Here is a 13,163-nt window from a genome sequence, read left to right on the forward strand (position 1 = left end):
TATTTGCATATTTGAAATGAGGTTTTTAAAATACCTCACTTAAGACTGATACACACACTCGAGATGATTTGTTTGTTTTTCAGAAGAGAGAAAATACAAATGCCATTTGTGCCCCTATGCTGCTAAGTGCCGTGCTAATCTGAACCAGCACCTGACTGTCCATTCTGTGAAGTTAGTGAGTACAGACACTGAGGACATTGTCAGCGCTGTCACTTCTGAAGGCAGTGGAAAGAAGCACCCTTATTATTACAGGTGAGGACCCAGTAGAGGGCCATACACGAGAGACCAGAATACAAATGTCTTATATGCCTGTCTGCATGCTAAAGACAGATTATGAGGATGATCCTTTTTTGTTCTAAGATAGAATGTGACTGAAGTATTTGGCTTAGCCACATTTGACTTTATGTTCAGCAACAAAACCCAGCTGGCTATGTCATGCTTCCAGGCCTTGGTAGGCACTTTGAAAGATTGTGCACTTTTTAAATGGCTTTGAAAGGCAGATAGGCCTTTAAATACCTCATGAACTTTTATCGCATGTTCAACATACATCTAATAAGTTCCCTTTTATGTATGTGAATTTACTGGTGTGTACACACATTTGCGGTAATTTATAGTGCCTTCCACTTGATGCAATTAGTTCAATCATTGCAACTAAAATTTCTGTAATACATATAAACATTTCCTCTATTTGATTTCTCTCTTTGATTGCCTTAGGCAAGTATGTTTTATAATTCAACTACTTGTGAAGGAATGTTTCTGTATAATAAAGAAGGCCAAAATTATGGAGGCGAGAATAGGAGCATTAGTGATAAAAGAATGGTACAGATACAATTGTGTTGCTCAGGCATTTATTATTGACGTAAGCACTATCACATGTTCTTCAAGCTTTGATATGAACCCTAGTGTACGTATAGATTACAAAATCAGTCTTATTTCAATCTATGTGGTGGGAACAGATTTAATTACAGTCACAGAAATCAGAAATACACAAGCCCTGTTAGATTATCTCGTCCCTCCCTCTGCAAGTACAAGACTGTTTTCAGTGTTCTGGCTTTGTTTAAAATATTAATGCCTTAATTAAAACAAGAGGAAGACAGTAAAGAAAGTTAAACTATAAGTTCCTTTCTATTACCTCTGAACATCATTGTTGTTATCTGCTGGTTGTAAAATTTGCATCAATGCCCATTATTTGCATAGGTGATAATTGCTTTTGTCCAGTCAAGTAGAAGGAATCCCTGATCCCATTTTTGCTTGCTTGTATTCTGAAAGTCAGGCAGTTCTGCAGGAGATCCTGATCTGACATGGAACTGTTTCCAGGGCTTGAGAATGGCTCCTGGAGAGTGCAGCAAGCTCTCAGTTTGTCAGTGTACCAGCCCTCCTAAACATCTTGGCAAGACTGCAGCGCATCTTATTGCCCGAAGGATTCAGCTAGGTGATGTGCAGCATCTGGAATCCGTAGTTTTTAATTAACTTTATGATTATTTAGCATCATTATAGCATGTTTGGGATTGTTGCATTGGACCTCCCTTTAATCAGGTTGGCATGGCCCTCGGTTCAGCCGGCAAAGGAATTTCCCATTGAAAATTCAACAGTAGAGAAGAGATTAGTGAAGCAAGAGCTTTCTTATGAAAATGAGTAGAAGCTTTGTACATTTGTTATGGGTTTTTTTTTAATGTTTCTTACTCTTTTTCTCTTTAATTCCCTTCTGTCTGCAGCTGTCATGTGTGTGGATTTGAGACAGAGATGAATGTCCAGTTTGTCAGTCATATGTCCCTTCACGTGGATAAAGAGCAGTGGATGTTTTCTATTTGCTGCACAGCTTGCGATTTTGTCACCATGGAAGAGTCAGATATGAAGGCTCATGTCAGCACCAAGCACACAGGTGACAATACACTTTCTGCTCCTGTGATCTCTCTTCTCCCCCCCATTTTTCAGTGCAATCATTCACACTTATATCAACACTCCTTTCCTCAGCTGAAATTCTTACTAATTATGGTCATGACCCCACAAAGTTGAGAAGTCTGCTTGGGGAGATCAGGGGGCATAAATAAAGGACTTTGCAGTCAGGGGGCATAAATAAAGGACTTCTATGAAGTTAAAGTTGTCAAGATCACAGGTTATTGGTTTATTTATTATTTATTTGTTTGCTGGTTTATTAAAATGTAATTTGACTTCAGTAGCTGTATGGTGATTTCTGGGTGTTACACTCTTGCAATCTGGGGCATGTAGTTAATATACTAAAATTGTACTGAGTTGTGCCAATATTTGGAGTTTGTTCCCCACTCCCCCCTTTGTTGCTAGAGCTCTGATCAGCTGTTGTTTTACTGTCCCGACATCATATTAAATAATTGAACAGGTCGTGATTTTGACTTCTGTGTTTCTCTGGTTCTGTTCACTTACCAGCAGAAGAAAAGAACTTATACATTACCTCTGATTAATGACAATTTTCAAATAAACCACATATATTTATTCCAACTAATGAAGCCTGGCATAATATAAGGAGAGGAAAATTAGAAAACTCTTAATTTCTCTCTCAGTATCACCCATCATAAGGATTTTGTCATCAGAAACTAGCTGACAATTTTGTAGACATTTATATTAGGGAGAATGAATTCATCTGTCTCTTCCATCACTGTATTGGCTTTGCAGTTCTATGAGGAATACAATTGGATTTTTTTCCCCTCAACTTGCAGATAGATGCACTTCATATTTCTATTGTTGCATTAAGTCAATGAAAGTCCACAGAGGGTTCTGTGCTGGTGCAAAGTACTGATATGATTCCCATCTTCATAGTATCTGAACACCTCACAAACATTATGAATTTATCTTCACAAAACCCTTATAATTATCCCCCTTTTACAGGTGAGGCAAATGGAGATTGTCATCCAAGGTCACATGGAAAGTCTGTAGCAGAGCTGGGAATTGAATCCAGATCTGCTGAGTCCCATTCTAGTGTCTTAAGGATTGGAGCCTTTGTTGATGAAATTAAACACTATGACTTGAAAGTATGCTGAAAGCATATATATTGTTGATGAAGAAAGTGCCTTCAAACACTCACTGTTCTGACCAGACAACCTGTAACGTGTACAGTTTTAGCTCTGCACAAGTGATGTGTGAAACCTTCATTAATTAGTGGGAGATGAGTTCCTAGTGTGCTGTGTCCAGTGCTGAAAAATATACTTTAAAAATGTTAAATATTGAAAAGCTGTGTTTAAAATATATGCATCCGGTAAGCACAAGTAACGTTGCTTGTATCCATTATTCTTCTATATAAGCCTGCATTTATTCCTAGGGCTTTACTGCTGATGTCATAAATGGTAGGAGTGTAGCATTCTCAATTTAGACATCAGCAAAGACTTTCTGGAGATTTATATGCTTCTGCACCTTCTGGAATCAGCTATCCTGTGCAGTAGTCTTTGTGTTAAAAGCTCATATCATTTTGCAGTCAGAATTAGGAAATGCCTCTGTTACACATTTTTTGTTCTCTAAGGAGATCAATGACCCATAGAGTAAGTTTTCACTCTTTCACGTCTTCCTTCCCCTGCTTCCTCTATGTTTCCAATAATACTGTAGCCATTTGGACCCATATTTTAAAAACTTGAGGCCCAAGACTGGTGTGCAACTAGGTTCGGGTAAACGCAGATAGGTAGGTAATTAGCCATTTTGGCATATTTGCCCAATTTGTGCATATAATTTCTGCAATATGCAGATGACAAATTACACCTGCATTTTTGTATGAGAACTAAGGGCTTCCATTTTTTAAAATGAAGCCCATAAAACAAATCCAACGTGGTGTTTCTGCAAACCTTTGTAGAGCTTAAGAAATCCAAACTCAGAAATTGCTTTATGCATCCATATGCATCTCTAACTGTTCTCTGTGAACACTGGTTATAGGTACTTATTTTTAGTTATATATTTTATGGTCAATCACTGCAGCATTTCATCGAAAACTTAATCTGTACTGGGCAAAGCTGGAGAGGAGTCTCCTAGTAAATTTAAATGTGTGAGGGTTTCAGGGGAAACTCACATCCTAAGGATGGCCTCTCTAACGTACCCTGTTTTAAAAAATAATTTCAGATCTCATCCATGAATTACGTTTCCAGAGTCCGTATCCAAGAGTCAGAATTTGGCATTTCTGCATTCTGCAGGTCTTTGTTCTGTGTGAAAATGAAGCACTTTTCTTTATGGAGTTATTGTGCTTTGAACTTCTGTTTTGGGTTCAGTAAGTGATGCTTATGGCACAGATGTTAAGAAGGCTTTCATTTTACACAGGTGTGCTTTATTCTGGGCTTGATTTCCAGTTAAATGGAATCACCATTTTACCCCTAAGAGAAACATGGTGTAAATTGAACAGTTTGTTTTAGACAGATATAAAAGATAATAAAGCAGTTGAAAAGGCAAAGAATAAAACTTTGGACAGGACCAAACCATGAGTTTTTCTGTCTGGTTCTTTGATTTTTTGTTTTAAATATTTCAAGTATTGGATATCAAATCCAGTTTTACAAATATTTGTGTATTTTATTGTCTTCTGATGACTCTTTATCTTAAAATATTTTCCATTCATCATATTGAATTCAGCTATTTAGCTGCTGATTGAGAAAACTCTGATCCTCGTATGTAACCTAACTCTGACTTAATGAAACTACTCATCTGTTTAGAGTTAAGCCTGTCCATTACTGTTTGCAGGATGCAGACTTTAGTTAAGAAATCTTATCAGATATTAGGATTAGGATTTTAGTTAGGTTCTGCTTTTTATGCAACTGAGGCATAAACAGGTTCAATAATTTGCCTATTGCCAAATAAGATTCATTGCAGATTATTACCCAAATCCTCCTTGCTCCCAGTCCAATGCTATAACATCTAGACAACCTAATCTCCATACTTAACTAGCATGTATTGCTCTTCTGAATTGGCGCCCTTTGGAATGTTATGTGCTTATTGTACACACATGAAATCCCTGATTGATTCAAACTCTATATCCAGTTGAGTGAAGTCTGTGTGTGTGTTTGCTTTTTCCTAAAATTAGTTTTTCCTCATTAAAAGATTCTAATGATAACCAATCCTTAAGAGAAGACTACTAACTTCATGCATCCAGCAACACAGAAGTCTTCTATAAACTCCATCTTTATAACACAAACTATTACACAGCTATCAACAACCCAAATTTATCTCAAATGTAGTTTGTTGTGCTATGTAATAGATGACAATGGTACTTTTAGTTTTAAGTGCACTAGCACCTAAGCAGAGAGGACCGAATTTTTACAGATATGTAGGCACCTAAAGATGAAGATGAAATCAATAGGAGTAAGACACCTAAGCACTTCTGGAAATGGAAAGGTGCTTATCTGAATATGTAAGGACCCTGCAGAAGGGAGGCAATGTAGCCATGATGCTTAAGAACAAATTGATTTATACTAAACAAGCTCACCTGTGAGTTCAAAATAACTTTGCATCTCTTTTTAACACAAGTCACTTTTTTTGAACCTATGAATACATAGGATAGGATAACTGGAAATCTATCACAGAGGTTGAGTTTTTCCCCTTATACTAATGAGCAAGTGGACTTTATTCTTGTTTTTCAGGTGAAGAGCGGAAAACACTCAGTGAATCAAACAGCCCTTCTTCATCATCTCTGTCAGCACTTAGTGATTCTGCCAATAGCAAAGAAGATGCAGATGTTACCCAAAAAACCAAGGGTTCAAATAACCTACTAGTAATTTCCGTAGTGCCTGGTAGCCAGACCTTATTGAACACTGAAGAGAAATCGGAGAAAGGTAAAAGCTGGTTAAACAGACAGACTCCTTTCTTCCAAGCAAGGGAACTGGATGGAACTTGGGTAATATGTGTCCGTATTTTCATTTTTCAGGTTTTGAATGTGTTTTCTGTAACTTTGTCTGCAAAACAAAAAACATGTTTGAGCGCCATTTGCAAATCCACCTGATTACACGGATGTTTGAGTGTGACGTGTGCCATAAGTTCATGAAGACACCTGAGCAATTATTGGAGCACAAGAAATGCCACACTGTCCCCACCGGTGGGCTCAAGTAAGGAAAGCAAGTACACAAACTTTTACTGTGTTAAGCATCTCCAGTACTATGTGGGGATAGGTAATAAAGGAAGTAATTTAGAAGGGGTTAGTTAATGTCTGATGATCCAAAGTCAGGGCTACCATTTTTATCTTTAATTGGGTAACATAGCCCCAGCCCTCTCGGTTGAATGTAGTTAATTTATTGTATTTATTTATTTATTTATTTATGTGTGTTACCATAGTGCCTAAAAGCCCTAGTCATGGACCAGGACCCCAATGTGGTAGGCATTGTACAAACACAGTCCCTGCCCTGCAGAGCTTACAATCTAAATGTAAGACAAGAGACAACAACTGGAGAAAGACAAGACAGACAGAGGAGTACAAGGAAACAGTGAACCAGTGTTTTTGACATGATGGTAGGCTGTGGTCTCACACACCAGCAGCCTAATTGTTGCCAAGTGTATTGTAGGTATGATGGCAAAGGATAATTTAGAACCAACCACTGGGTTTGAAAGCAGTGGTCAGTGGATGCCACAAATGTAATGGGAGACAAAATTATTCCACTTAGTTTGCAGCCTGCCTTTCAAAGGAAAAGTGAAAAAGAAAAAGAAACTAAAAACCAAAGGCGCTTACCCTGAGGCTAGCTCAGATACAGTCTGCAAGCTTTTGTTTATGTAACAAAGTATAAAGTCATTCTAACTTTCCCAATTATCTACTGCCTTTTTCAGTTCCTAATGCAAAGGCAATCTTCACCAGTAATCATGCATGTTTTTGTTTTCAAAGTGGAAAAGATTTTTGTATCCCAAGACTCTGTATCCCTAATTTTTGTTCCTTTTTAAAGGTTTTTTGGGGGAGTGGGAAGAAGTGATGTTCTCATAATGAATACACAGAACCCCTGTTTTTTTCCCTGTTAATACCTGAAGAAATGTCCTTTTTACAAATGCAGGTGAATAACATAAGCAGATATTCTCCAGTGTTTTGGTTTGGTTTTTTTCCCTCTCCAAGTATCTTTTCAGTTCTGGGTAATTTTTGTTGTCCTCTTTAGGTGCATGAGTATTGAATGCATTGATGTGTCAGTATTTTTTGTTTCATATTATTAATTTTGTGTTCTGTGTTGTAAAAATACAGAATCTGTAAATGTAACAAGGAAGGAAGTAGTTTAGCTGTACATTTGTATACATGTTCCCTCAGTCATTTCTTAGATTATAATATTGTTTTTCAATTATAGGCTAGTCACAGGCTTTAATAATTAATTTATAAATTAAAAGGTGACCACTAACAAATACTGTATCTACTCAGTTATAAGCTGGTTCGATTATAAGCCGACCCTCACAAGATGGATAAATAAAAATGGAAAATTTTTATGACCCGTTCGTAAGCCGACCCTATAATTCAGGGGTCAGCAAACTTTGGCTCCCAGGCCATCAGAATAAGCCGCTGATGGACGAGTTGGTTTGTTTACCTCAAGCATCTGCAGGCACAGAGGTAAATCTAAGTAAACAAAGTGTCCCAGCATGCCAGCTGCTTACCCCGACAGGCCGGGACAGCAACTGGTGCAGAAATTTTTGCGGGAAGAGAAGCTGGGGGTTAGGGGAGTAACCCCTGTGACCACCACCCCCACATGACCCCACCCCTAGCTGGGGACCCCCACACTCTCCCCCTCCCATCCCTTCCCACCTTATCTGGGTAGGACCAGGGGAGGATATCTCTGGCCTGCTTGGAGCTGCTCCGGCAGGCTGGGCAGCGCGGCCACAGCCTGCTCTGGCGGGCCAGACTGGGCGGCGTGGCAGCAGCATGTTCCAGCAGGCTGGGCCAGGCAGCACAGCCACAGCCTGCTCTGGTGAGTGGGGCCAAGGGGCACGGCTGCAGCCTGCCAGCCCCGGAGTTGCAGCTGCTTCGGAGGCTGCAGGGAGAGCAGCGTGGCCAGAAGTGGAGAGACTCTGGCCCCGCCTCTTCCTTTTTGGCTGTGCTGCCTCTCCTTGCTCCCTCTGTTGGGGCAGAGGCAGTGTCCCACGTCTCCCTCTCTATACCTGTTCATAAGCCGACCCCCTTCTCTGGTGCGTCCCTTTTTTACTAAAAAAAATTGGCTTATGAACGAGTATATACGGTACTTTCAAAATATCCTGATATCCTCTGCTAATACAGCATTTTCTTTAACCATTTAAGTGGATTAACTTGCTTGAAAAGATATTGGTAATGAGTCAAAAAAAGAACTTTGTCTTTGCCTGAGCTGCATTTGAGAGACCAAGCAGTGGTCACAGAAATGTCCTTACAATGTAACAGACTGTAAGTGTCTAAATTACTTTTCTGTGATAGAACTACTTGTGCTGTATTTCCTGTTCATAATGTAGATAATACAATTTGTGTGCATAGCTGAGGACATTGAAAGAGTTTCAGAATTGTCCAGGAAAAATACAAATTTATGTAGGCGTGTCTGAGTTGGTCATAGGTTACTGCATTAAATTGCAATTTGTCTGTTCCTTTTACAATCTTCCTTTTAAGAACCTTCATTAGTTTTAAGAAATAAGCATTGTCCTTTGAGAATTGTCTGTATAGACCCCTATTTCTAGAGTGCACACAAACCTTTGTGTCAAAACTGGAATGCTCAGGCAAATAGTGACTGTTGGGTATGCATGCATGCTCCTCCTGGAGCTAAACATTCAATGTGATGTTATATAAGGACTTACATCCCAGTCCTCTGTTTGTTCTAGCCGCTTCAGGCAGTAAGGTTAGAACTGTTTCAACTGTAAGGTTCAACACACAAGCACTCCCTGCATCCCTCCTTTTGTTGTATTTGTTGACCAAATTAATGTTAGTGTATTGTAAATGTTACATTAATACGTTTCTGGTTTAGTTTTCATTAGCAATAAGGTAAACCATTTTTAGTTTAGCTAAATCTGTGCATTGCTCATTTTGGTGGATTGGTTCCATCTGCCAATCAAACTATTGTATCAAGCTCAATAGTTCCATCAATCAAGGGTCTGTATTTGATTCTGATGTGATGACTGAATCTGGGAAGAAAACCAGATTTAGACATTATGCATCTTGCAAGAACACGACATCTGTCTCGGCTGCACATACCAGTTGCCTTTTGTCCCTGGGTGTAATCTATGCTGAATCTATTCTCTGTGCCAGGAAAGATCGCGAATCTTGACTCAAGTGTTCCTGATGTAAGGAGCTTTGAAGGTTTCTCAGGTTAGCTCTGACATATGAGGTGGGCGAGGTAATATCTTTTATTGGACCAACTTCTGATAGTGAGAGAGACAAGCTACATACTGCATACATCAGGCTAGCTCTGGCAGTCCAGCTAAGTTATCTCCTTGTCCTTCTTCAGTTACACAATATAGAGGCAGGTTGAGAGCTGAATCTGATAAAAAGCTTTGTTCTGAAGGCATTCAAGAAACCCAAAGAGGTCTAAATATCAAATAGGTTTGTACTTTTCTGCTTCCTGTTCAACACCCAGGATGGAGCGAAAGATGAGGAAAACCATTATTCCTCCAGTTTTTATCCAGAAAGAAATCTTAAGATTCTGATCCAAAGAGAAGTCAGCACCAAGAGAGGTAAATATGAGTGCTGCCTTGACATCGGAATCCTTGGTTCTAATACAGTTAATTGCTTTGGCATCGTCATTGCAAGGCTGCTTTTTTGGATCAGCATATTTTTATGGACCAAGAATATTGATTGGTTGCTACTATCCATCTGTCTTTTTGTTAGTCATCATCTTCCTCCCTATGTTTAAGGGTGACTTGGTTAGATAAAATTAAACTTGTGTATGTCTCCTAGATTTTTTATTGTAGATTTAACAAGTCTATGGGAGAGATGGTATCTGCTCAGCGATTGTGCTAAATGGAATACATTTTCTGTGTATCTGTAAGGCTGCTACCTGGAGCTCTAGTCATACTTTTACTTAGCATTACTCTTTTTAGCTTGGCAGGTAGATCTAAGACAAGTTTGGGAGAATAGTTCTGCAATCTTTATTTAATTAATATACTTCAGAGCCACTGCAAACAGCTACCTTCTCCAGCCTCCTCCCAAATACAGTACACATGCTAAATAGAGTCAAAACTCACCCACTTTCTTTGGTTTGGTTTTATTGATGAAGAAATTAACTATCGCAATGTTTAAACCGACCTTCAGCCACATAGGGTTGTTCCTCAGGGTTCCTCTCTCCTGATTTACTCAGCCCACAACCTAGATCATCCCTTTATAGCGAACCACCACCACCTCCCTAATATCCAGGTGGACTAATGAGTCACTTGCTTCAATGAGTCAGCAGAACCCACTCAATTTTCCCCAGCAGTATCAAGATCTGCCAACAAGGAGTATTTCAGGCAAACACTGCCAGCCACTTTTACCCATCTATTTTGAGTTAGTGCTGCTAATTAATTTCCCAATTACAGACACTACACAAATGAGAGAGCTTACTTACCAGAAATTGTAGTTCTTTGCATAGATTGTATAGACCTACCTTCTACCCCACTTCTTTTTAGTCCTATTATCAAAGATTTTGAGTAAGTGGAAGAAAGTGAAGGGAGTGGAGCTGTGGCATTCAGTTTCACAAAGGAGTAGTTACTGACTTCAGTGTGTTCTGCATTGAGTTTTGTCTTCAGTGCCAGGAGTGGGGATCAGTACAATCTACTTGAAAAAAAAACTACAGTTACTAGTAAGTTATCTTTTCGTTTGTGTGGTAAACAGAGTAGGTACTGACTGAACTTCCCACTAACAAACCAACTTTCTGTTGTTTCTTTTGGTACACTGTCAGTTTATCCTTGAAAGCTATTTTAAAGGAATTCCCGACATTCTCTTTCTGTATGTGTTTGGTTTTGTGCATGGCAAGTTTATTCTTACTTTACACAAGTGGACATTCATACATTTCTGCACAAACTCCCTTTCCATTAAGAGATGAAGTAAGATTAGACATGCACTTTTGTGGGATGAATCAATGTTTTCCTAGGACTAAGTTAGCCCTGCTGTAGTAAATCATCCTGCTCATACATTTTTATTCTAGAGGCATAGGCTAAGAAGAGCAAAATATACTAAAATGAACTGAAAAATAATTTTGTTTGCCCTGTATTTAGACTCAAATGGATTGAATGAGAAGCTAAATCAAGAATGTCATTGGGTAGAAAAAGGTGAAAAAATTCTATTCTGAACTGACTGTCAGTCTTTTCTTTGGTTTTGTTCTTTTGATAGGTGCCCATTCTGCATTTACTCCACTAATCGCCCTGCAGCAATGGAATGCCACCTGAAGACCCACTACAAGATGGAGTACAAGTGTCGGATCTGCCAGACAGTAAAAGCAAATCAGCTGGAGCTAGAAATGCACATCCGGGAACATCGTCTTGGCAACCATTACAAGTGTGACCAGTGTGGCTATCTTTCAAAGACAGCCAACAAACTGATAGAGCATGTGCGTGTCCACACTGGGGAGCGCCCTTTTCACTGTGACCAGTGCAGCTACAGCTGCAAACGCAAAGACAATCTCAACTTGCACAAGAAACTGAAGCATGCTCCACGCCAGACTTTCAGCTGTGATGAGTGCCTGTTCAAGACCACCCACCCTTTTGTCTTCAGCCGCCACGTGAAGAAGCACCAGAATGGGGACTGCCCCGAAGAAGAGAAGAAGGGCCAGTATTCAACCTCTAAGCACGCTAGCCCTCTCCTAACAGTCAATAGCTCTAGGAACCTCTTGTCACCCCTCTCAGTCATGTCTGCCTCCCAGGCTCTGCAAACGGTGGCCATGTCAGCTGCACACAGCAGTGGAGCAGAGCCAAACTTGGGAGTGAAGGCCTTGGCCATAAATGGCACCTCTTTGTGTTTTGATAAATACTGGAACTCTGATTTTGCCCATCTCATTCCCTTAACAATGTTTTTCCCCAAGAACCACTTTGATATCACATTCCATCCACCCAGACCTCAGACTGCACCTCTAGGTGGCACCTCACCTAAACACTCCTTCCTCGCCTACCTTGGACTAACAGAAAGGGCAGAAACTGTCTGAGGACAATTACATTCTGTACCAAAAATACCCCAACAAACCCAGCAGGTATACATTGCTGCAAAACCTAGACTGAAGAGGTATGAACACTTGTACTATATATCATTAGTAAGATTTAGAAAATGGCTCTGTGTGTATACTTATTGCATTGACCTGAAAGCTGCTTTATTAAATCTTCAGAGAGGTGAACCTACTGCATACTTCTACCTTCAGAGGCATGTTCCCAATACTCTTATCTAAGAAACAATTTTGTCTTGTTAAGCTGAACAAGAGTGTCCTTAATGGCAATCAGCACTTGTAAGATTACATATTGATGCGTTTTATTTTTGGTTCGTGTGTGAGTGAGAATGTGTGAAAGAGAACCTGTCTGTAGTGTGCCATGACATTGCTTTTGCACATCCTTTGTATTGGCTTATTTAATAATTATTTTTTTTAAATTCCCTTTTCATTTACTTTCCTCCTTCCTTCTGCCTCCCCCAACCCTCATTTTCATTTTAGAATTTTGTAACTCTGTGATTGTTAAGAAGAGCAATGCTTGGTTCAGTGAGGATTGGTATATTGGCTCAGTGCTGTTTGCAGTTTTCTATAGTGTGTTTGGTGCCTTGTCCTCAGATCATCAGTTGTAAAGATTTGAGGATTAAGGTGGAACAGGTCTGGAAGAAATTACTTTCAGCACTGTAAAATGAGAGTGTGAAATTGAAGTGTGTGTGTGTGTGTGTGTATACATATACATGCCTGTAGTGTGTGCATTATAGATACACACATTTAAAGGGCCAGATCCTTTACAGTTACGCTGGTGTAACTAAGATCAGAGTCTGGCCCATAGTGTACATCTTTTGTTTTAAAAGGGCATATATATATAGATATATCTATACTGTATTAATGCAGTGGTTACCTTTAGTTTGCAGGAACAACTTGTATAACTAGAATTCTATGGTGGTTAAATCCAGCAAAGGGGATTAAAAAAAAAAGGATATGGATAAATTCTGGGTATAAATGCTCAGACTAAAAAAGGCAGTTTTGCACAGTGCTTTAGTCTTGCACTAGTTTGTTCCTCACTTGAAAAAAAAAAAAAAAAAAAAAAAGGAAGAAAACATTTCTTTTACAGGATGAAGTAATATCAGATTGTATGTTTGA

At 39.3% G+C, this 13,163-nt stretch overlaps 1 protein-coding gene across 4 annotated transcripts in view; it reads left to right on the forward strand.

Moving 5' to 3' along the window:
- The window catches only part of ZNF827 (zinc finger protein 827), a 126,081-nt gene extending 112,993 nt beyond the window's left edge, over positions 1-13,088 (forward strand). For 3 of the 4 annotated variants that reach the window (XM_030564394.1, XM_030564395.1, XM_030564397.1), the window contains 5 exons: positions 84-252; positions 1,716-1,882; positions 5,583-5,774; positions 5,867-6,044; positions 11,222-13,088. In XM_030564394.1, coding sequence (XP_030420254.1) covers positions 84-252; positions 1,716-1,882; positions 5,583-5,774; positions 5,867-6,044; positions 11,222-12,029 — 1,514 coding nt within the window. In that variant the 3' untranslated portion in view covers positions 12,030-13,088. Of the gene's footprint in view, positions 1-83; positions 253-1,715; positions 1,883-5,582; positions 5,775-5,866; positions 6,058-11,221 lie in introns of all 4 variants that reach the window. The other variant, XM_030564396.1, reaches the window with a different exon arrangement.
- The last annotated feature ends 75 nt before the right edge of the window (positions 13,089-13,163 follow it).

This window comes from Gopherus evgoodei, chromosome 5 (assembly GCF_007399415.2).
Source record: "Gopherus evgoodei ecotype Sinaloan lineage chromosome 5, rGopEvg1_v1.p, whole genome shotgun sequence".
NCBI classification, from domain to species: Eukaryota; Metazoa; Chordata; order Testudines; family Testudinidae; genus Gopherus; species Gopherus evgoodei.